General features: G+C 34.0%; 1 protein-coding gene across 1 annotated transcript in view; it reads right to left on the bottom strand.

Annotated features, from left to right (window-relative positions):
- Window positions 1–24,773, bottom strand: part of ATRNL1 (attractin like 1) — a 762,129-nt gene that overhangs the window by 382,367 nt on the left and 354,989 nt on the right. Inside the window, exon 26 of the mRNA XM_072740185.1 lies at window positions 8,821–8,899. Within this exon, the coding sequence (XP_072596286.1) occupies window positions 8,821–8,899 (79 nt within the window). The remainder of the gene's footprint in view (window positions 1–8,820; window positions 8,900–24,773) is intronic.

The following is a 24,773-nucleotide window of genomic DNA, read 5'->3' as shown; positions in this document are numbered from 1 at the left end:
TGGTCAGTTAATTCTGATAGCTAGGCCCTCTCATGAGCATTCTCTCTTGCCTGCTGCTATTTGTCATGTCTATGAGCTACAACTCCCTTTTTTTGCATGTCCCATAACTTTTGCTAAAAAGCACTGACATTTTAGGTTAATAGATTGTGACAATTCTGTATAGTGATTCTCTTTTCCTCCCCCACACAAGATTTATTTTTATATACTTATTTGTTTAGTGACTTGGCTGGGCTATTTTAGTGAAATCTATTTTCTCTGCAGTGCAGCCTGTGATGTTGTCCCTCAGAGGATGCAGCTTTGGTGCATGGTCATGTGGGACAACTGGTTTGATCAGGGCTTTCTTTGTGTTTATGCAAGATCTTTCTATTACTCCCCCTGATTCCTTTGGAATCACATGCAGCTGTTAGCCTCCATGAATTGATTATTGTTTTTGATAAGGCTGATAATGCTCTGATGCTAAAATTGCTCCCTAATCTGATTCAATTAATTTTGGGTCCACTATAGGGTAATATTTGAGACTACCTGACTTTTTTTTTTTACAATCCCAGGAGCGTCCTAACTTTCTCTATCACTGGATCTTTCTGGTCAACCTCTAAATGATTTATGGTGGAGCTATCAGTGTCATCTGCATTGTTTACCACCACAATGTCCATTTTTTTCAAGGAAGCCACTGGGTTTGAACTTCTTCAGTTTGTTTCAAACAAATGTCTTCCCCTAGATAAAATTTCTGTGCCACAGCTCCAGAGGCGATGGTGGATACAGTGGTCTCTCTCATATCTCTCTCAAATGACTCCCCTATTTCATGAGGATGGTGCCAGACAGGTGTGGTAGCCTCTTGTGTTTTCAGATTGTTTCTTTGGACACATAATCTCCACCTTTGAGCAAAGTGTGATGAGTGCAATTGGAACCCCAGAATTCTCAGCTTACTCTTCCTGAGGAGGAACTCTGACCTACAAGACAAGGCTTGGTAAAGAAAAAGAGCCTCAGATCTCAGTTGCTTTTACCTAAAATAGAACCTCTGCAATACATAACTAGGCAATGGTCAGGGTAAGGTGGGAGATGAGAAATGCTGGTCATACTGAGCTAAGAGAGGATAAGAAGAGTTCAGGTCACACTCAAATGCTACAGATTTTTTTTAAACTGAGATGTAGTCTCTTGAATAAATGCATTTTCATTTGCTGTATGCACTTAAGATAGATTCCAGAGATTAAAATGGATGTTTAGGGCATCTGGGTGGCTAGAGGCTGAGCATCTGCCTTTGACTCAGGTCATGATCCCAGGATCGTGGGATCAAGTCCTGCATCAGGACTCTCCCTGCATCAGGATTCTCCCTCTGAGAAGAAATGTGTAGCTTTAAAAATAGATTCATAAAACTGAGCCTCACAGAACTCTGATTTATAGGTCTGGTAGGGGTGGAACAGTAGAGTGGTTCTCAAGGATATATAAATATAATTTTTAAGATCAACAGCTGATTCTAAAGGGCCTACTGAATTGAGAACAACTGTATTAGAGTACACATGGAGGAGAAGGATCCAAGATATACAGGCTTTCCTGTTACTAATATTAATGAATAATAATATAATGTTAATCATTATTTGTATTATATATCAATAATGATAACAGCTAATATTTGTTGAAGCAAAAAAGGCAGAAAGGTGAGCACTTAGCATGCATTAACTCACTTAGGACTAAAAACCTTATACAGTAAGCCCTACCATATCTTGATTCTAAGACACATTTTGTTTTCCCGTCTTAATATCTCTAAAACCTGATATGTCTTATAATCAGTGAACTCATACAATCACTACTGGCCAGAAAGTATGATATATATGTCATGGCCTGAACAGTTGCAATTTTTTTTATTCTAGACAATGATACTATGTGAAACAAAACATTTTTACTGAATCAAAAAGTCATTTATAAAAGGTGCAACTATGAATGTGAACAAATTTTAGCAACACCTTACTAATTTATTTTGCTTCTGCTTTCCTTTCAATATATATTTTTGAATGATAAATAATAAAATCTCTATCTAAGTAAGTCTATAAGAGCTGTTTCATAAGTACAAAATAAATATTCTTAGTAGTGAGGGCACTATGGGATTAGTTTGTTACTCTATTTTTCTTCTAAGTGGTACATCAAATAATGATTGCATTATCATACAACTAGATGAAATACAGCATATTCTCCCTATAACAAACAGATTCATAAATTATATTATAAGTAGTCAGTTATAACTATAAGCAGTAAATCAAACCTGTTCAAACTCAGGCTATCTTTAAAGTATGGTCCACAGAGCTTGAGTTTTAGAATGTGAGAGACTTAATTAAAAATCATTGCTCTTTCATTTACTACTTATGAGCTTTGATCATTGCACACAACTTCCCTCAAATTCCTTATATAGCTAAAAGGGAACTAATATATATCTTCTAGAATGAGGATTAAATACTATTTTTATTAAATGCCCAACTCCAAAATGTTAGATTATGCCTTCTACTTTCCTGAAATTCAGTTGTTTGTGTTTCAATTTTGAAATGACATAATCACTTCTTTTACCAAATACCAATCCCACAATCCAGAGATAATCTTGGCAAGTCTCTTAAAATGTCCATGAATACAATGCATGTGTGTGTGTTTGTGTGTGTGATTTACACAAATGGAAACATTATAATACTCTATCAGCACCTCCTAGTTAACAGCATATTTTTAAGATCGGTAGTATCCAAGAACTAGAATTCCTGTTTGTTCACTGCTATATTCCTCTTAAAATGTGCTTGGAACAATACTAATTGCTTGATAAATATTTGTTGAATGAAGGAATAATGTTTTATTTTTTACACATACTTTTCTGTCATTCTTAGTTTTCAGTTTCATAATATCCCATTATAAGAAAATAGAATTATTTCAAGAAGCTTTTTGAATGATATAAAATTCCTGATATACAAAAAAACCCTATAAATATCTTTGCATGAATATATTTTGAAAAAGTAGGCAGGCTTATATTTCTAGGATTTATTCCTACAAAATTAGTCATTAAGTCAAGAGTTTTTCTTTTGTATCAGATATATAACATTTTATGTTGAATCTGATTAAAATTTATTGACAGAAATTCAATATTCTGGGCTATTTCTTAATCTATATAAACAATTATTCCTAATTGATGATAATATCATATAATAAATAAAAAGTATAATTTTAGGCAATTTTTACATTGTATTAATACATAGTACAAACAATGCTAAAAGTTTTTATCATTTTTTAGAAATCAATTCCATATACAGTTATGTAACAGTTTTCATTTAATTCTATTACTAATACCACTTCCAGAAAACATTTTAATATACTATATCTCCACCTATGGATGACACCACAACAAAGCAAAATGAAGTATTCCTTAGAGATTGTGTATGTGTGTGTATCTTATTGAAATTGCTAAAGCTATGAATTTTCTAAAAAATAGGATCTGTGTATTTTTCTTTATATCTGCAGTATTCATAAATCTGTAATATTGCAGGAGATTAATATATCTTTGCTGAACAAAATGAAAGCACTATATATAAAATAAGATTTTTGGCAATAGGTATAGAAGGCAAGAATCAGTTAACTTTCAAATCATATGCTCCCATACATATCTGACTTCTCAGTTCAAATTATTTTTAAGCAGACAGGCTACTTTTTAAAACTATATTTTAAATAGACATGGTGAACATCTGTAATTTCTAATCTTACCAGATAGAAAAAAATAAAGCAAGGGAATCATTACATTTTGGAATTCAGTAAGAGAAAATGATAAAAAGTAAATTAACACTAAAGTCACTAAATACAAAGAGAGACTTATTTGAGTGCATTATTTATAGTTTAAAAAAATCTTGCTTTTTTGACAAAAGAACATGTTTTATGGAAAGCTATATGTAGATATTAAAATGCTTAAACATTATATAAACTAGATAGATTAAAATACTAAGAAATTATGTAAGAAGTTGCATAAAGTACATAATTTTAATTTCTCAACCCAAAAGAACATTTTCTCATTACTCTCTTCACTGTGCCCACTCCTCTCTCTCTAAGTAAGATAGGTGCCTAAGGAGGTAGAGCAACTCATTTTATAAAACACTGCTACACTGCATTAATAATAAGAACCCATTTACCACAAATTTAGCATCTCAGAGAATATTTTATCATTAATTATTTACCCATGACATGACCTCAGTAAAATATAACTTGATATTATTACTTCTTCTATTTTTGTTCCCATAAAATAATTAGATATAGAAGGAAAGAAAATGTATTTGCCTCTAGAAAAGTAGTTTGCTACTCAGAGCTACTAAAACCCCATCTCTGGTTGTTAGTTTATTTTTAACTCAAATTTCACGCTGATAATGCTAAATTCAAATTTAGGTTTTATGCAGTATGATTATGAAATGTGCAAGAAAGTAGTGTATCATAAACGCAAGGTCAGTCACTCAGTGGACACTGTCTTATCCCAGGCAATGCTGTTTTTATTGATTTTTAAGCATTAGAAAAGCAGACCTGAAAGATAAGCAAATAATGTGGTAAAGCTCCATATATTAATATATTTTTTTAACTTTTGAAGAACTGCAAGTTTAAGATAATTAAAGAAGGCAAAATTACAGATACAGAAAATGTAATATCATTCAAACATACAGACCCACTAGTAACATTAAGTTGATTGGAAATAACCTTAGGAGTGCCTAGGTGGGTCAGGTGGTTAAGAAGCCACTACACTTGGTTTTGGCTCAGGTCATGATATCAGGGTAGAGAGAGACAGCCCTGTGTGAAGCCCCACTCCAGCTTGGCATTGGTGGGGAGTCTGCTTGAGATGTTTTCTCCCCTGGTCTGTCCTGTCCACTGCCCCACCCCATTCTACCCCACATCTTGATAGCTAAAATAAATAAATATTTATTTATTTAATTAATATTTATTTATTTATTTATTTATGAATATTTTTTTAAAAGTCCTTACATTTAAGGATCTATTATTCTATGAATTTTGCAGGGTTTTTTTCTTAAGATTTATTTATTTATTTTAGAGCATAAGAGAAAGAGCACACACATGCACAAGTGGGAGAAGGGCAGAGAAGGAGACAAAGCAGACTCCCCCCTGACCACAGAGTCCAACACAGGCTGGATTTCAGGGTCTCTGAGTGGCAATCAATAGTCGGGCACTTAACTAAGCCACCCAGGTGTCCCTACTGAGATCATGAGCTGAGCCAAAAACAAAAGTTGGGCACTTAACCAACTGAGCAACCAATGCACCCCTGCAGTTAGATTTTAACTGATGCAAACTACAATTAAACCACTCAAAATGTGGTAAAAAAAAATGGTTTCTACTAAATAAAAAATAAGTTCTTGTAACTATTAAGATATGTAGGATACTTTCACTAACCTTAGTCAAATATAAGATTCACTACCTTCAATGCAAGCAGTAACTAAATATTTTGATGGGTTTTGCCTTATGATACTTATTTAAAACTCAAATTTCAGTTTAAAAATGAAGATTATTAAGCATGATAATATTTCAAGAGACTCCTTTTACCATATCCTTGCTCCTAAGGAATATTTTTGTAATGCAGTGACAATTTATCTAAAATTGAATGTAACATTGAAATTAAATGTTTCAATACCCCTGTAATAACCACAAACTATAAAAAAAATGAACTCATTCTTCTAGTGTATTATAATATTTCTACTGGTCAATACCCACTTATTGTTTCCATTCATTAGCACAGCACCCCACCCAAAATAAAATGTCTATATTCTTAATAAGGTTATCATAGAAATGAATGTGAAGTTCCGATATGAAGAGGTATATTAAAATGAAAGTCCTTTGTAGTTGTGTTTTCTGTTTTTAAGAGCCCTTGAATTGTCAGTGGTGTTATTCAGAAAGTGTTACATCAATAATAGGCCTCTGTTATTAAAATTATATCACAAAAACAGTTTAGATGTGTTTATGAGAAACCAAAGCTTCAAATAGCTTCTTTTTAAAAAAGCACCATGCCTGGTTGAATTAAATAATATATTTTAAAAATCCAAAGAATTTTTTTCATTTTAAACCAGACCGAATATTTAGAAAACCAAATAGTATAATTCCTCTAACAAAATCATGGAAATATTAAGAAGGGAGAATCCTTTAAATAATATTCATATAGTGTTACAAATAAATTACCATTATACTAATAATAAAGGTCCTCTGAGGCTTACAATAGTTGATGTCTTAATGTTAGAGAAAGTGACATATCCACATAAAGCAAACATACTGGGATCTTTCCCTTTGGGGAATATTTGAGTTAACCTAATAGTTAAAACTGAATAGAGGATCAAATAAAAACACATTTTTACCTCCATCCAAATAAAGTCTATAAATGGGGTAATTACAGTAGCTACAACTAGTGTAATTAAAAGTCTTTGGATCTTTAAATCAAAATAAAATCTTTTAATAATGTAAAATTATTATCTAATAATAGATTACTGTTAGTCACCTAATGGCATCTTTATCTGTACATCAACATAGGAATGGTTTCTAAGACATTAAGAATTCTGTATTCGAAAAATTTAATAAAATTAAATGTGAGAAAACATCACAATATTTTTAACATGACATTATAAACAATCGCATGACCTCTCAACAAGATAAATTTTGTACTTCAGTAGGGGTAGCAAAATGAATTCAGTCATTACTATAAGACTCACTACCTAGATGAGCTCTAGAGAGAGGGGCATTATATGGAAGGATTTTCAGGAAGACATGGTAATATTTAGAAGCACAGATTAGACCTGGCCCAGTGGTCTTAATCTAGTTTCTCCCTTTGCTCTGTCCATGTGCACCACATATTTTGAAAGATTTTGACTTCTGCTAAAAAAATACATTAAATTTGTATTTTAAAAATTAAAGTTTAATATCAGCTTGCCAGAACTTCTAATATGCAAAAATAACATTATTTCCTTGAATTGATATAATCCTAACCAAAAGCAATTTCTCATCTTGAGAAGTGTGAAAGTTTTATAGGTAAGTGAACTATTCACATTAGTTTTCTCAAATATTTAATACTATTTCTAAACTTTAGTTATTACATTTAAATATTCCTAGAGCTTGAGGAATTAGTTATATAGTACAATCACTCCTCTTTAGAGGAAAGGAAATTCAATTAGGACATTTACCCATTCTCATAAACTAGTTAATAACAGAGTCGTACAATGATCTTTTCACAATGCTATATTTTATATAGTCGCATTTTATAAACTTTAAAAATCAGGTATCTAAACATTGGTAGTCATAATGAGGTCTGAACCCAGGCTCCTTGATTGATCTTGACTTCTTTTCTAATGATTAGAAGCATAAATTGTCATTTGCTCTATGCCATTATGGAAGGCCTTCACATTGCCTGCCTACGAAATGTTTTTCCGTTCCTGAACCCATAATTTCACCTCACAGATGTTTTAACGTGTAGAAGACTGCTAATAGGGGTGCCTGGGTGGCTCAGTGGTTGAGCAGTCTGCCTTCAGCTCAGGACATGATCCCGTGGTCCCAGGATCAAGTCACACATCAGGCTCCCTGCATGGAGCCTGCTTCTCCCTCTGCCTCTGTCTCTGCTTCTCCCTCTCTGTGTCTCTCATGAATAAACATACAAAATCTTAAAAAAAAAAAAAAAAGACGACTGCTTATCTCCACACAGAATTCCACTTCCTGCCAAATATTTATGTATTTATATTTAATAAGATCTTTTTCAATTAGATCACTTTTATCATGGGGTCATACCAAGTATATTCTTACTGATGTTGCCTTGGCATTATACAGAAAATCAAAAAGAGAGACGATCGAGATGAATTATGTATTTCTGGGGGAGGGCTGTCAGGTAGACACTGAGACACTGAGTTTTAATTAATGTTTGAAAACTGAAGAAAAATTAAGAATGACTCACCTCGTTCACTAAATATATAGCTTAGAGTATACTGGACTGGTTTTAAGTCTATAAATATAATATCTTGTATATGGAGAAAAAGATGGTAAGCAATTATACCACTGCTTTATATTGTTGCACAAAATCATATACATAAAAATATACTGGGAAATGCAACAGCAAATAAACACTTATAATACTAACAACAGCTTACTTATATTGATACTAATAGATTATAATACTAATGAAAACAAATTTCCTTTTTATTATATTATATAAAATAATAAATCTACTACACATTTATATTCCTCAGATTATATTGCTTTATTCCTTTCAATTAACTAATATATACAAAATTAAGGAACTATCTAATATATTTATATCATTAGTTATTCTGCAAGAATACTACTGTTTTTGTAAATTTTAGGATTGAGGGAACATACATGATTAATTCTGACACAGAAATGTATCAAATTGAGGTGCACTTCAAACATACTTGAATTATCAGATAATCACAAAATGGCAAAGATTTGATTACTTTAAAAAAATCTAGGAGACAAAAACAAAAAATAAATATTTGTCACTGAAAATTTTAATTACAACAGAGATGCTCATAAAAATAGTTTTTATAACTATCTAACTTAAAGAGATTGCAAATCATTTAATCAATATGAGTTCTAACACTATTCAAAATAACTATCTGCAATTAACATTGCAATTAACTTAAAATGACAGTGGTAAAGTTTGCTCTAAAGCTTAAAAATTCTAGATTGATTTGTTCAGTATTAATAAGTAAAGCTGATTTGAAACTCTGTACTTGAGTGGCACATACTAATAATCAAGCAATACAGATTCATGTTTACTCAGATCTTAAGCAAAAGATTAAATAATATTATTGATACCTCTCTCCGTCGAGAAGCCCAGCATGTTTGTTTGATCTTCCATACCACTGCAGCTACCAGCAATAAAGATAAAAAACAACTGGAAAATAAAACACAAGAAATTTTCACTTAAAACACTGGAAATATGTAATGAAATATTCAAGAATATGTACAGAATTTAAAATTATATAGAACTAACCACTCTGTCTTGGTAAATAATTAAAGCAAAAATGGAAAAATAGCAGCGTTTAAAATGTTTTCAAGTAAAAAACAAAGTATACAGGTAGAATAAATATTTATATTCCTTTTTAAACAGTATAGTCTATCTTTAAGATATTCCCTGTCAAAGAAATATAAATTTGTAACTGTTAGTCTTATGAAGCAATAGAAATCTATTTAGAATTACTATTGAGTCATAAAAGCTGGGAATTTTATAAATTTAAGTTTCACACAGATTCATTCATTTTATCCATATTAGCAACTATTTTAGATATGAGAATATTCTAGTGGTTCTCAAGTGAATATAATTTTGCTCCCCACTCACCCCTAGGATACATTTGGAAATATCTGGAAACATGTGATTATCACAATATTGGTAGGGGTGCAACTTGCGTTAAAAGAGTAGAGCCAGGGATGCTACTAAATATCCTGCAATGCATAAGACTGTCCCCAATGACAAGGAGTTCTCCTGTCCAATATGTCAGTCATTCTGAAGTTGAGAAAAACCAGTATATGCTAATGTTTACACTAGGAAATAATTCAGTTACAGTGTTCATACCTATGGTCTATATATATTAGGTAAAACATGCAATAAGCTATGAACATGCAGGATACTTTGTTAGCAGTGATTTGAGACTAACAAATCTCAAAATAACAGAATCATATATATTTAATTAATTGGTTCCAACTATGTGTCACTCTTCTCTCCCTTTGCTCTGAGGTCAAACAGCATGCTATGAAAAGACCCAAGGGTGAGCAGATAAATTCACTAGTCACTGGTCACTACAAAAAACCTGGTACTCATCCTTAACTTATAATCCTTGTATTCTTCAAAACATTCACTCATAAGCTATGCAAATTTTAACACTTTCCACTCTTGTTAATTTCTTAATATACCTTTTCTCCTTATCTCACTTGAAGAGAAGATTGTCGAATATCCTACAATGATGATGACAGTGGCAATTCTAGCATCTGTCCATTGAATGCTGAACACATTTCAAGATATTGTACTAAATAATTCATTCACACTGATGCTTGGATTTGGTTTTATGAGAACACTTCAAGATAGAATATATTATTCTTATTTTTAAAAAGAAAAATCCAATGCTCAGGAAGTTCAAAGTAAATTGCTGAAAGTCACAATTGCTTTGCTTTTTCAAGGTTGCTTTGGCTATTTGGGGTCTTTTGTGGTTCCATGCAAATTTTAGGATTGTTTGTGGTAGCTCTGTGAAAAATACTGTTGGTATTTTGATAGGGATTGCATTAAATGTGAAGATTGCTTTGGGTAATAATAGACATTTTAACAATATTTGTCTTCCAATCCATGGGCATGGAATGTTTTTCCATTTCTTCGCGTCATCTTCAATTTCTTTCATAAGTGTTTTATAGTTTTCAGAGTACAGGTTTATTACCACTTTGGTTAAGTTTATTCCTAGGTATCTCATGGGTTTTGGTGCAATTGTAAATGGGACTGATTCCTTGATTTCTCTGTTACTTTATTTTTGGTGTACAGAAATGTAACACATTTCTGTATGTTGATTTTGCATCCTGCAACTTTACTCAATTCATGTATCAGTTCTAGAAGTTTCCTGGTGATATCTTTAGGGTTTTCTATATAGAGTATCATGCCATTTGCAAATAGTGACAGTCTGACTTTTTCCTTGCTGATTTGTATGCTTTTTATTTCTTTTTTTGTCTGATTGCCATGTCTAGGGCTTCAAATACTATCTTATTTTTTTTTTATTTTTTATTTTTTTTTCTATCTTAAATAACAACGGTGAGATGGACATCCTTGTTTTCTACCTGACTATAGAGGAAAAGCTCTCAGTTTTTCCCCACTGAGGATATTAGCTGTGGGTTTTTCATATATGGCGTTTATAATGTTGAGGTATATTTCTTCTATCCCTACTTTTGGGGTTTTTATCATGAATGGAGGCTATACTTAGCCACATGCTTTTTCTGCATCTATTGAAAGGATCATACAGTTCTTACCCTTCCTTTTATTAATGTAGCATATCACATTGATTAATTTGTGAATACTGAACCACACTTGCTAGTCCAGGAGTAAATCCCACTTGATCATGGTGAGTGATCCTTTTAATGTAATTGCTGGATTTGGTTTACTAGTATTTTATTGAGAATTTTGGCATCCAGGTTCATCAGAGATATTGGCCCGTAATTCCCCCCCCACCCCCGCCTTTTGTGTGTGTGTGTGTGTGCGTGTGTGTGTGTGTGTGTGTGTGTGGTGTCTTTGTCTGGTTTCAGTATCTGGGTAATGCTGGCCTCAGAGAATGAATTTGGAAGTTTTCTATTTTTTGGAATAGTTTGAGAAGGATAGATGTTTACTCTTTTTGAAACATTTGGTTTAATTTGCCTGTGAAGCCGTCTGGCCCTGGACTTTTGATTGCTGGGACACTGTTTATTACTGACTCAATGTATTTGCTGGTTGTCAGACTCTTCAAGTTTTCTATTTCTTCCTATTTCAGTTTTGGTACTTTATGTATTTCTAGGAATTAATCCATTTCTTCTAAGTTGCTCAATTTATTGACATAGAGTTTTTCATGATATTCTCTCATAATTGTTCGTATCTGTGATGTTGGTCATTATTTCTCCTCTCTCATTCGTGATTTCATTTACTTGGGTCCTTCCTCTTTCCTTTTTGGTAAGACTCACCAGGGGGGTTATAAGTTTTATTAACTTTTTTCAAGAAAATCCCTTTATTTTCTTAGTTTCCCTTTATCTTTCCTGATGTACTACAAGGTCAGTGAAGGTAGGTCACATTCCAGGTTTCCTCTTTTAAATTATGGACATTCCCTAAATCCCAGTTCATACCATGCTGTTACCTTTTCTTGCTCTCAGAAAGAGCGAGTTCAGTTATCCTCATGGCCTCAACTATAACCTCAATTGGAATGGTTTCCAAACCTATATTATTATACCTGCCCAAATGAGAGCATCTTATCATTAAAGGTGATCTAAGGGATTTAATTCGGATGCCCTCCCAGGAAAGAAATACCCAGCACAACTCTGTGATCCTGCCTCTAATCGCTCATCAAAGCTGAGAAGCTGCTTACTCACTAGTCACTGCATTCTATTTTTAGCTAGCTCAAACTATAAAAGTGTTCTTCTATTAAGCTCTTTCTAACTTTTGTCAATCAATGCTGCTTCCTTTGTCTTCTGGTTTACACTGAATCAGTCCATTCTTTCTTCTATATGGTAAGGCTTGTTTATATATTTGAAAAGCCTACCTAATTCCCTCTAGTTCAGTGGTTCTCAATCAGGAGAGTTTTGGGCTCCAAGGGATATTCGGTAGTGCCTGGAGACATTCTGGTTTCACCATTTGGTGACATCTAGTGGAATGCTGGTAAATACCTTTCAATACTAAGTTCACTCTCCTGTCAGTAACAAGGATTCTCCTAGCTCAATATGCCAATTGTACCTTTGAATCCTGTTCCAGTCTGAATTATTAGAATTGTGGTTACACTTCCCTTATTCCACCCCAGATTAAAATTTTAACTGGTAAAATACGGTACTAATGATTAATACTTCAGATAAGACCAAGGATCCATATATCTGAATTTCAGTCCTATCAATATACTTAAGAATTTTAACATAAGAGATATATCACCTCCAATCTACTATGCCCAAACAGAACTCATAAAGAGCATTCATAATAATAAAATAAAATAACATCCATCCCGTAATATGTACCAAGAACTATGTTATGTGGTTTACACACATTATTTAACTACCACAAATTTGCATGATATACTATGTATACTGCTATGTATTTATTTAAACGATAAGAAAGCCAAGTCATGGAAACTTTAAGTAAGTCACCTAAGTGACAAGTCTTAAATTGCAATTCTCCCTTCCTCCTAACTTTGTTTCACCATTATTTTTCAGCTAAAATGTAAAAACACATTCAACTTTAAAATCCCTGTAATGAATCCAGCAACAAATCTCACCAACAGTTTCTTTCAGAATTTGTGCAGTAATAGACAATACTACATATGCTAAAATTCATTTACATTTAATAATTAAAGACAACTTAAGTATCAAAATGCATTTTTATTTAATAATTTGTAATTCACAGTATTTCCCCCCCAAAAAAGTTACATGATAGAGATTCAGTTCAAGATGCTGGAGACTGGTTCAATTTCTCCATGAGGAATCTAAATTCTTTGTGATCTAAATTTCATGACTCAAGTAAAAAGTGTCGTCTTTATAATGGTGCAGAATGCCAATATAAAATTTTGTTTATAATTTCACCTCCTTGTGAAGAGGAGATATGTACTTCAGGGGTTTGCAGCAAATGCTTTCTATGTTGATTAATATTAGGTTATTGGTAAAACCTATCAGTAAAAAGAGAAACCATGATGATACAAATAAATAGGCAAAATAAAGAAATAGTTCAAAAAATCCTTCTAATAAAATTTTATAATCTCCAATAAATATTAAAAACCCAGTAGAATATATCTCTGTTACTGGCATATAGTAGGTGTCATTAAGCTTTTGTTAAATGAATGGAATTGGTTCTTTAATTGATGTAAAAATCTAATAATTGTTCTGACAGTAGATGTCCTTATTTGGCAATTATATCCTTATATCAAGGTAATGTTTACAAATGCTTTAATTTGATTTTTTTATGATTCTATTTATTTATTTAACAGAGAGAGAGAGAGAAAGAGTGAGAGAGAGTGAGTACAAGCTGGGTGAGCAGCAGGCAGAGGGAGAGGGGGAAGTAGGCTCCCCACTGAATAGGGAGCCTGATGCCAGGCTCGATCCCAGGACCTTAAGATCACAACCTGAGCTGAAGGCAGATGTTTGACTGACTGAGTCACCCTAAAGCACCTCATGCTTTTAAGAAAATAAACTGCAAATAAAAGTTACAGTTCTTTTTTTAAAAATCTACATAAAACAAGAAACTGCAAATAAAAGTTACAGTTCTTTTTTAAAAAATCTACATAAAACAAGAAACTGCAAATAAAAGTTACAGTTCTTTTTTTAAAAATCTACATAAAACAAGAAACTGCAAATAAAAGTTACAGTTCTTTTTTAAAAAATCTACATAAAACAAGAAACTGCAAATAAAAGTTACAGTTCTTTTTTTTTTTTAAATCTACATAAAACAAAACCAGTTTACTAAGAACACTTGCTTTCTTAAACAGCAAAAACCTAAAACACTTGACAAATTTACCAAGCATTGTGGAAAACTCATCCTTTTATGATCATCAGAAAATCCCAGTCCCTAATGACAATGCTAGAAACCTTCAGGATGACAAAATTTCCATCAGTCTTACTTACTTGATGGAGCAGTGCCTTGCACATTACCCTGTCCTTTCCACTGGTTCCCTTATGCCCAATGGATGTGAGTGACAAATAAACTGTTATTCATTAAAGTGACTAAGTTTCTGAGTTGATCTATTTAATTAGCTTTTCCCTAATATATTTCTTAAGTCAAATGTCTTAATAGGCAACATCAAGCATTAGCATCCTTTAATCCACTATGTGGCTTTCTTTCATAATTTTTTTCCTATCATATTATACAACAGCTCATATTGCTCCTTGGCATATGATATGGGGAGGACATGCAGGAATAATTGGGCTTTCATTTTTTAATAAAGTCTACTGTATAATAATGCCAGAAGATCTGAAAGGTTCAACATCATTCAGTAAAATCCTCCTAATAGAAACAGAAAAAAAAAAAGGAAAGGAAAGAAATATTTTTTAAAAATTAAGTACATGAGCTACAGGGATAAAAAAAAAGGGAAGCATAGGAATTTAGGGAGAGCTATTTCAATAATTTGATTTTAACCTTCATAAAATGGTCATTATAGAAAGGATTCTTAATGTGAAAACCATAGAACTCATTAGGTATTCTCATTTAGCAAAAATTAAAAAGAATTTAATAAAAGTAACACAGTGTGGTATAAGGTTATATTGTAAAACAGGTTTCCAGTGACAAAGAAATATCTTCTGGTAATAATCTAGTTGGCCAAATGCAAAAAGAGATAATATTGTCACTATTTTATAGCAATTTGAGGTTAATTGGTCATAAAATTCAAGTCTTAAATACATATTTTAAAAGATGGTTTGGGCATATTAATATTTTATTTCAGTAAAAAATATTACAAACTAGGGAACTGTGTTGAAATATAGAAATATATTATTTTAAAAAGTAATTTACCTCCTAATTATTGCTATTCCAGAAAATATCTTTCAAGGGTTTTAAAAAGACCTTCCTAACACTTGAAGGATGTCTTTTTTCTTATCAACTAAGACATTAACAAAATAAATTGCTAACTTGGAATGCAATAAAATTTGCATATTTAAAAAAATTATTTGTTTCAGTTATTAGGTTGGCAACAATGAGGAATCAACAAAGCCTAGTGGGTAAAAGTGGAAAAGCAATATGTTCATTGCAATAAATTGGTACACTTTTTTTGAGGATTGTTAAAGTAAGAGTTAACAATACCTTAGGATGCTTTGTCAGTTAAAATGATTTCAAAGGCAAGAGACAGAACTCTATCACAAAATGGTATAAACAATATTGGGACTAAATGGATATTATACTCCTTGCTATGAAATAAATTGTATTCCACCCAAATTTCTATGAGAAAGCCTGACATCCAACGTGACTGTATTTAGAGACAGACAGTTTAGGAGGTGATCAGGTTAAATGAGATCATAAGGGTGGGCCCTGATCCAAAAGGATTAGTGTTCTATAAGAGACCTCAGCGGGCTCTCTTTTTCTTCCTTCCTTTCTTCTCTCTTCCTTCCTTCCTTCCCTCCTTCCTTCCTTCCTTCCTTCCTCTCTCTCTCTTCCCCTCCCCCCTTTTTTTCATGTTTTCACTGTTTTTATTCATTAATTTTGTCATATGGTTTAGTAGGGTATGGGGGGTGGATGGACAGGAGCTGTTCCCCAACCCCCCTGCACAGGTCAGGACAAGCTGGGGGCTCCTGGAGGAGGAGGGAAGACAGTGTCAGCCTAGCCCTCAGACTTGTGCGAGAGCCCCCAGAATGGGAGGATGGTGAGGGGATGGGTGTGCCCTTCGGCCCAGGGTAGGGAAGCTATAACAGGTTAGGGACCCACATCAGAAACAAGTTACAAAGTTAGAAACCTGAGGTAGGGGTCAGGAGCTCCCATCCCTCCCTCCCTCCCTCCCTCCCTTCCTTCCTTCTTCTCTCCCCTTCCCTCCCACCTTCTCATTCTCCCACCCTCACTCTCTGTCTTCTTCCAGGGAACACACACTGAGGGAGGGTCATGTGAGCACACCCCAAGAAAGCAGCCAACTATAAACCAAGCAGAAGCCTACATCAGAAACCAACCATACCAGCACCTTGATCATGGATTTTTTAGCCTCCAGAATTGTGAGATAATGAATTTCTGTTGTTTAAGCCATTAGTCTGTTGCATTTTATTATAGCAGCATGAACAGAGGCAGATTTTAGTACTATGAAGTGGGTGCTGCTGTAACAAAAACCTATAAATGTGAAAGCAGCTTTGGAACTGAGTAATGAGTAGAGACTGGTGAAATTTTGAGAAGCATGCTAAAAGAAAGCCTAGATTGCTGTAATGAGACTGTTTTGAAGAATTGGGATATTAAAGGCAATTCTGGTGAGAGCTCAGAAAGAATCACATACAGGTGGAGAGAGAATCTCTCTTTTTAGATTACCCATAAATAATCACAAACAGAATGTTGATATATAGATGGATGTTAAAAACTGTTCTGGTAAAGTCTCAGATGGAAATGAGCAACAGGTTAATGGAAAATGGAAGAAAGGCCATCCTTAATATTTTTTGAAAAAATATTTCTTTATGTAGTTATTTTAGAGAAAAAGAGAGCATGAGCAAGGAGAGGGGCAGAAGGAGAGGAAGAAAGTCTCCAGCAGACATCCCGATGAGCACAGAGCCCCAGATGGGACTCAATCCCAGGACTTTCAGATCATGATCTGAGCCAAAATCAAAAGTCGTATGTTCAACTGACTCAGCCACACTGGTGCACTGTGGCCATCCCTACTAAAAAATGGGAAAGAACTTAGCTGTATTGTGTTCTAGTGTTTTGTGGAAGGTAGAACTTGCTATAAAACTGTAAATTTAACAGAGAATATTTCTAAGCAAAGTATTGAAGATATAGTTTTGAACCTCCTTACTGCTTATAGCTAAATGCAAGAGGAGAGATGAGTTGAAGAAGAAATTGCTTAGAAAGGAACCAGAACTTGGGAGATTTGGAAAATTCTCATCCTATCCATATCGCAAAAGCTGAGAAATCATGTTCTGAAGATAACACCAAGGGGGTGGCCGAGCAATGATTTATAGAGGAGATCATGGGCATGATGCAGAGATTTAATCAGCCATCTCCTCAGAATGAGGAACAGAGATGAGATTATACCAGTAGAAACACTATGAGTTTGAACTAAAGGGGACAAAGAGAGCAAGACAAAATGGAAAAAAAAAAAAAAAAAGCTGTCAGACTTCTTGGATTCAATAGGTTGGGACCATAGAACTATTCAGTAAGAACATGTTTTATCCTTTAAGGAAAGGGAGTGAGCCTGAATTTTAGTCAAAGATCATTAGGGCAAGACTGGTTCCAACTCAGTTTTAAAGGGTGGGGCCTTTCTGGTTTATGGGGACCAGACCAAGATGCCACTACCCAGTGTCTTGGGGACAAACCTGCAGCACAGTGCTAGAGCATCACAGCCCCCTCACCATGCTAAAAGGACAGGGCCACTCTGTATGGCTGTGTGGTGATGCTGTCACCAGAATGGACCTGAAGGTAGGGTACTGAACCAAAGAGGATTATTCTCAAATCTTTAAGATCTGATAGAATTTGCCTTGCTAGGTTTTAGACTTGCTTGAGACCAGTTACCCCTTTCTTCTTCAGAAGCCAATAGAATTAGTGTCCCTATAAAAAGAGACCTCAGAGAGCTTGCACTCTCTCTCCATGTACATGCACTGAAAAAGACACAGCAAAAAGGCAGCCATCTGCAAACCAAGAATTCTCACACCAGAAACCAACAATGCTGGCACTCAAATCTTCAACTCCCCAGGCGGCAGGGCTGTAAGATTAAAAAATTTCTGTTGTTAAAGCCATTCAGTCTATGGTATGGCATCCCAAGCAGACTAAGACACTCCTCAAAGTCAAAAGGAAGAATAATCCCAGGTTTGGACTGACTGATGAGTGCCCTAGCTCCATTGTTCTCTTATTCTCTAAACTATATACTTGGCTGTGCATCAGCTCTGTCCTCAGACTTATTTCCCTCTTGGAGACAAAAATGGATGCAGAGATTCCAGAATTCACATTATATACCATTACACATGCCCACTCTTCACCCAGCAGTTGGCTATTGAAGGCTGTGAGCTAACTGGCTTTAGCCCGTTAGTGAAGCTAGTGAAGAATCAATCCCACACAAATAAAATCATTGCTATATAGCCATATGGAAGGAGTTAAATGAAGGCTGAGAAATGATCCATAAATCCATTTCAGCTATCATTTATGTAAAATTAATAGGAAGACAACTAAATGAACCTCCCCCAGACTGCTAACAGATTTACAAATGTATAAAGCATATCTGATAACTCTTCAATTCTTCCTTGAAGTATTTTACAAAAAGTGGAGTGCTCTCAAGTCTCCATGGCAAGATATTAAAAATACAACATCTAGTAAGAAATCTCTTCCTGGTTAACTTCTCCTGTTACAAATAACCTGCCTAGAGAATATCTTAATCTTCCAAATTTGCAACAAAAATGATAAATGTCAATGTATCTTATGCTCCTTTCTACATTTAATTTTTATTTAAAGCATATCTTTTTTAAGTTATGTAGTTAGGATAATGTTTTAATTATAAAATTTTCTTAATATTTTAAAAGTATGAAATGCTGTTTTTAAAAACATTTCCCAGAACATCAGTGCATAACACACACAGAGAAATCACAAGCATACAGCGGAATGAATTATTAGGAAGATAATAAACCGATGACCAACACCCCAATAAAGAAATAGTAATTTACCCATTCCTTCCTCCTTGAAGGTAGCTATCATGTTGATTTTTAACATCATAGTTTGGTTCCGCATATTTCTGAACTTCATACAAATGAAATCCTACAGTATTTATTCTTTTGTTCAACACTGTTTGTGAGTGACATCTATATTGTTCTTATAGGATTGTTTTGTTCTTTTTCATTATCCCATATTTTTCCATTAAATGACTATATTCTCCATTCCATTATTTTAGGTACTTGGAATATTCTAATGTTTTGACTACTTAAAACAGGCCGCTATAACTATTTTTACATGGCTTTTGGTGTAATGGAAAGTATGTGTCAATTCAACTTTAGAATGTAAGTCAAACTGTTTTAAAACTTGTTGCTCCGGTTTCTAGACTACCAGAAGTTTTGAGAGTTCCACATTCTCTCCAACATTTGCTGTTTGTTTGTTTGTTTGTTTAGGCATTGTGATGGGTATATGATAAGCACTATTATGTTGTGGTTTGTAATTTGCATTCTCCAATAAAAATTAAACTGAGCACATTCTTATGTTTTGTTGGTCACTCAAATGTCCTTTCTTGTGAAGTGCTTGTCCAAGTCTCTCATCATTTTACAGGGAAGGGCTGTAATTTCAGACCACTTTATTGATTTATATGAGTTATATATTCTGAATATAAGACCTTTGTCCTTTATGCAGGTCATAAATATTTTATACCACTGTATTGCCTGACTTTTTATAATACTGAGGATATCTTCTGATGACAATTTTTTGTATTACTGTAGTTTAATTTTATTGTAGTGCTTTGTGCCACATTCTATGCTGGTAGGACAGAGAAAAGGAAAAAGCAATGGCGTTTGTCTTGGCCTTCTTGTAACCATAGCACTATCACTTGTAACCACAGCTCTATCATAAGTAAAGGAAGATTGCCCTCCCTTGGAGATTTGGCTCTTGCAGCTTCTCATTCCAGTCAATGTTAACTGCAGGGATTGGGGGTGAGTGAATTAAAGAAAAAGAGAAAAAATGGGGGAAGAGTCTCCACTACTTGCTCTGGCCTTTAAGAATTTCCTTTTCCATGCCCTATTCAGAACTAAGGGATATTTCCAGGAAGTTTCTTGTCTAGACCTGAGGAGTCACTCTCAGGTTTCAGCCTGCATTAATTTTCAAGTTAGGGGATACCAGGAGAAAATAATAATAAATTCCCAAACAGTTCAGTGGCACTTTGAATTTTGGTCTTCCCTGATCTTCCTGCTAATATTTTTCAGAATTATCAAATAGCTACCCATACATTTTATCCAGGTTTTATAGTTGAAATCCATTGCGAGGTAAAAACAGATGTATGTTTACTTAGTGTTGCCTGGAACTGGAAGCCCTATGGTGAATGAGCGCTGGCTTCAACTTAAAGTCACTAGATACATTAGCCTTAACAAGAGTCATTCTTTCTTTTGAATCTTTGAAGCCAGGCACTAGTTGATTTCTCCTTTCCAGCTCTGGAGGCCCTAGATGGCATCTTTTTCCAATATAAGGCTGTTTCACCTACCTTGAAAATCTGTTCTTTAATGTAGCCACTTTTGTTAATTATGATAGCTAGATCTTGTAGCTATGATAATTTGCTGCAGCTTTACATCATACTCAGTGGTGAAAAACTAAAAGTGTTTCCCATAAAATCAAAAATGGGGGAATGGCGCCTGGGTGGCTCAGTTGGTTAAGTATCTGATTTTGGATTTCAGCTCAGGTCATGATCTCAGGGTCCTGAAATCCAGGCCAATACTGGGCTACCCACTCTGCAGGGAGTCTGCTTCAGATTCTCTCCCTCTGCTCCTCCCTACACTCACACACACACACACACACTCTCTCTCAAATACATACATATATGTGTTTGTATGTGTATTTACACACACACACACACACACACACACACATATATATAAAATCAGGAACAAGTTTCTGTTTTTGCTACTTCTATTCAACATGGTAGTGGAAGTCCTAGATAGAACAATTGACAAAAGAAAAAAAAAAGGCATCCAAACTGGAAAAGAAGTAAAATTATAACTGTTTACAAATGAAACGCACATGCAGATAGATAGCTCTAAAAATTCCACAGTACAAGAACTTATAATTAATAAACAAATTCAGGGACACCTAAGTGGCTCAGTGTTTGAGTATCTGTCTTTCACTCAGAGCATTATCCCAGAGTCCTGGGATCAAGTCCTGAATCAGGCTCTCCATGGGGAACCTGCTTCTCCTTCTGCCTATATCTCTGCCTCTCTCTCTCTCTCATGGATAAATAAAATCTTTTTTAAAACCCCACAAATTCAGCAAAGTAGCAGAATGCAAAGTTAACACATAAAAAACCAGTTGCATTTTTATACACCAACAGTAAGCCATCTAAAAAAAATTAAACACCTCCATTTACAATATCATCAGAAAGGATAAACTATTTGAAAATTAACTTAACCAAGTTGCTGACTCATACAATAAAAAGTACAAAATATTGCTGAAAATAAAGATAAATAAATAAAAAGTCACCTTGTGTTCATAAATTTGAAAACTTAATACTGTTAAGATGTTGACACTATCCAAAGCAATCTACACATATAATACAATCCTTATCAAAACCCCAACAATTTTTTTTTAGAAATTCATCTGAAAATTCACATGGCTCCTAAGGACTCTAACTAGCAAAAATAAATAATTTAAAAATTAAAAGAAAATAAAATCTTGAAAAAGGATAAAGTTGGAGTCATACTTCCTGGTTCCAAAACTTACTACAAAAATATAATAATCAAAATGTGGTAGTGGCATAAAGACAGACATATAGCCCAATGGACTAGAATAAAAAGCCCAGAAATAAACCTTCACATATGAGGTCAAATGACGTTATAAGGGTGCCAAGACCACTCAATGAAGAGGTGATAGTCTTTTCAACAAATGGTGCTGGGAAAACTAGATATCTAAATGAAAAAGAATAAAGTTAGACCCTTACCTAATACAATACCAAAAAAAAAAAAAAAAAGCCTCAAAATATATCAACAACCTAAACACAATAGTCAAAACCATAAAACTCTTTGAAGAAAACATAGGCCAAAAGCTTTAAGATATTGGCTTGGCAATGATTTCTCAGATACAACAGCAAGGCACAGGCAACAACAGAAGAAATAGATAAAATAGACTTCATAAAACTTAAAACCTTTTATTCATCAAAGGACACTATCATTAGAGTGAATGCAAGATACTTAGTGGGAAGAAATAAGTGAAAATCATATATCTGACTAGTCATCAGGGATTAATACCTAGGATATATAAAGAGCTCTTATCATTCAACAACAAAAAACAAAGAACCTGATTAAAAAATGAGCAATGAATAGACATTTCTACAACGAAAATATATAAACAAAAAATAAGCACATGAAAAAATGCTAAATATCACTAATCATTAGGGAAATGCAAATCAAAACCACAGTAAGATACTACATCACACCCATTAGGATGGCTATCACACACATAAAAAAAAAATCACAAATGTTGGCGAGAATATGGAAAAACTGGGACCCTGTTAACAGTTGGTGAGAATATAAAATGGTGCAAATACTGTAGAAAATGGTATGAAGGTTCCTCAAAAAATTAAAAACAGAATTGCCATATACCCAGCAATTCTAGACAAAGAAAATATGGTATATACATACAATGGAATACTGTTCAGCCTTGGAAAGAAGGGAAATTCTGATATATGTTACATTAGGGATGAATCTTGAGAACATCATCCTAAGAGAAATTAGCTAGTCACAAAAGGAAAAATACTATATGATGCCATTTGTGTAACGGACTAGACTAGTCAAAATTACAGAGACAGAAGGTCAAATAATAATTGTCAAGAGTTCAGGGAAAGAATATGGGAAAGTATTATTTAATGGCATAGAGTTTCAGTTTTGCAAGACAAAAAGTTCTGGAGATGGATAGTGGTAATGGTTGCATAATAATATGAATGCACTTAATATCACTGAATTGTTCACTTAAAAATGGTTAAAATGGCAAGTTTTATGTGTACTTTATCATAATAAAAAAGTTGAAGGAAAAACACAATAATTCATAAGAAAAATTTAATAATTCTAACTTGTTTGCACCTAAACCCATAATATTAAAATGAAAAAATATAAAGACAAAGTTGACAAATGCACAAGTAATAGAATGACACAGTAATAAATCTCACTTAATAATATGGAGATGGAACATGAACATTGAAAAAGGACATACAAGAGAAAATAACAAGTTTTATCTAAAGAGCCATCTATAAAAATCTTGAATGCAATGATTTAAGAAACCCAAAACCCATTCTTATTAAGCAGGTGGAACATTTACAAATGTTGATCATATATGTGACAACAGAAAAAAAAATCAACAAATACCAAAATATCATAAAAATCTTTTACTGACTGAAGACAGGCTAATAAAAAAAGATACATTGAAAAACTCCTACTCATTTGGAAATCCAAAAATAGACCTCTGGATAATTCATGTGGAAATCATAAAAGAAATTAGAAAATATTTTGAACTACAGAATGATAAAAATGGTAATATATTAAACTCTATGGAATACAGATGAAGCAGAATTTTTTTAAAAAAATGGTAGCTTTAAATGTATATATTAAAGTCATATAACTAGAAATTAAACGAGCTTGATTATGTTTTAAATAAAAAATTTGGAAAAATAGGGACGCCTGGGTGGCTCAGCAGTTGAGCATCTGACTTAGGCTCAGGGTATGATTGTGGGATCCGGGATCAAGTCCCACATCAAGCTCCCTGTATGGAGCTTCCTTCTCCCTCTGTCTGTGTATCTGCTTCTCTCTCTTGTGTGTGTCTCTCATGAATAAATAAATAAAATCTTTTTTTAAAAAAATTGGAAAATCAGAGAGCAAACCCCCAAAAAAGTAGAAGTAAAAGTAGAAAAGAATGAATTAGAAAACAATAAAACAATGGAATAAAGCCATGAAACCTGGTTTTTATTTATTTATTTTTATTGGAGTTCGATTTGCCAACATATAGTATAACACCGAGTGCTCATCCTCAGTACCCATCAAGTGCCCCCCTCAGTGCCCATCACCCAGTCACCCCATTCCCCCGCCCACCTCCCCTTCCCGTACCCCTTGTTCATTTCCCAGAGTTAGGATTCTCATGTTCTGTCTCCCTCACTGATATTTCCCAGTCATTTTGTCTCCTTTCCCCTTTAGTCCCTTTCACTATTTTTTATATTCCCTGTATGAGTGAAACCATGTGATGATTGTCCTTGTCCAACTGACTTACTTCACTCAGCATAATACTCTCCAGTTCCATCCATGTTTAAACATATGGTGGGTATTTGTCGTTTCTAATGACTGAGGAATATCCCATTGTATACATAGACCACATCTTCTTTATCCATTCATCTTTCGATGGACACCGAGGCTCCTTCTACAGTTTGGCTATTGTGGACATTGCTGCTAGAAACATCGGGGTGCAGGTGTCCCGGCGTTTCATTGCATCTGTATCTTTGGGGTAAATCCCCAACAGTGCAATTGCTGGGTCGTAGGGCAGGTCTATTTTTTACTCTTTGAGGAACCTCCACACAGTTTTCCAGAGTGGCTGCATCAGTTCACATTCCCACCACCAGTGTAAGAGGGTTCCGTTCCCTTTTCTCCGCATCCTCTCCAACATTTGTGGTTTCCTGCCTTGTTAATTTTCCCCATTCTCACTGGGGTGAGGTGGTATCTCATTGTGGTTTTGATTTGTATTT

The sequence above is a fragment of the Vulpes vulpes genome, chromosome 15 (genome assembly GCF_048418805.1).
Source record: "Vulpes vulpes isolate BD-2025 chromosome 15, VulVul3, whole genome shotgun sequence".
NCBI lineage: Eukaryota > Metazoa > Chordata > Mammalia > Carnivora > Canidae > Vulpes > Vulpes vulpes.
This window is presented reverse-complemented; position numbering and strand designations above follow the sequence as displayed.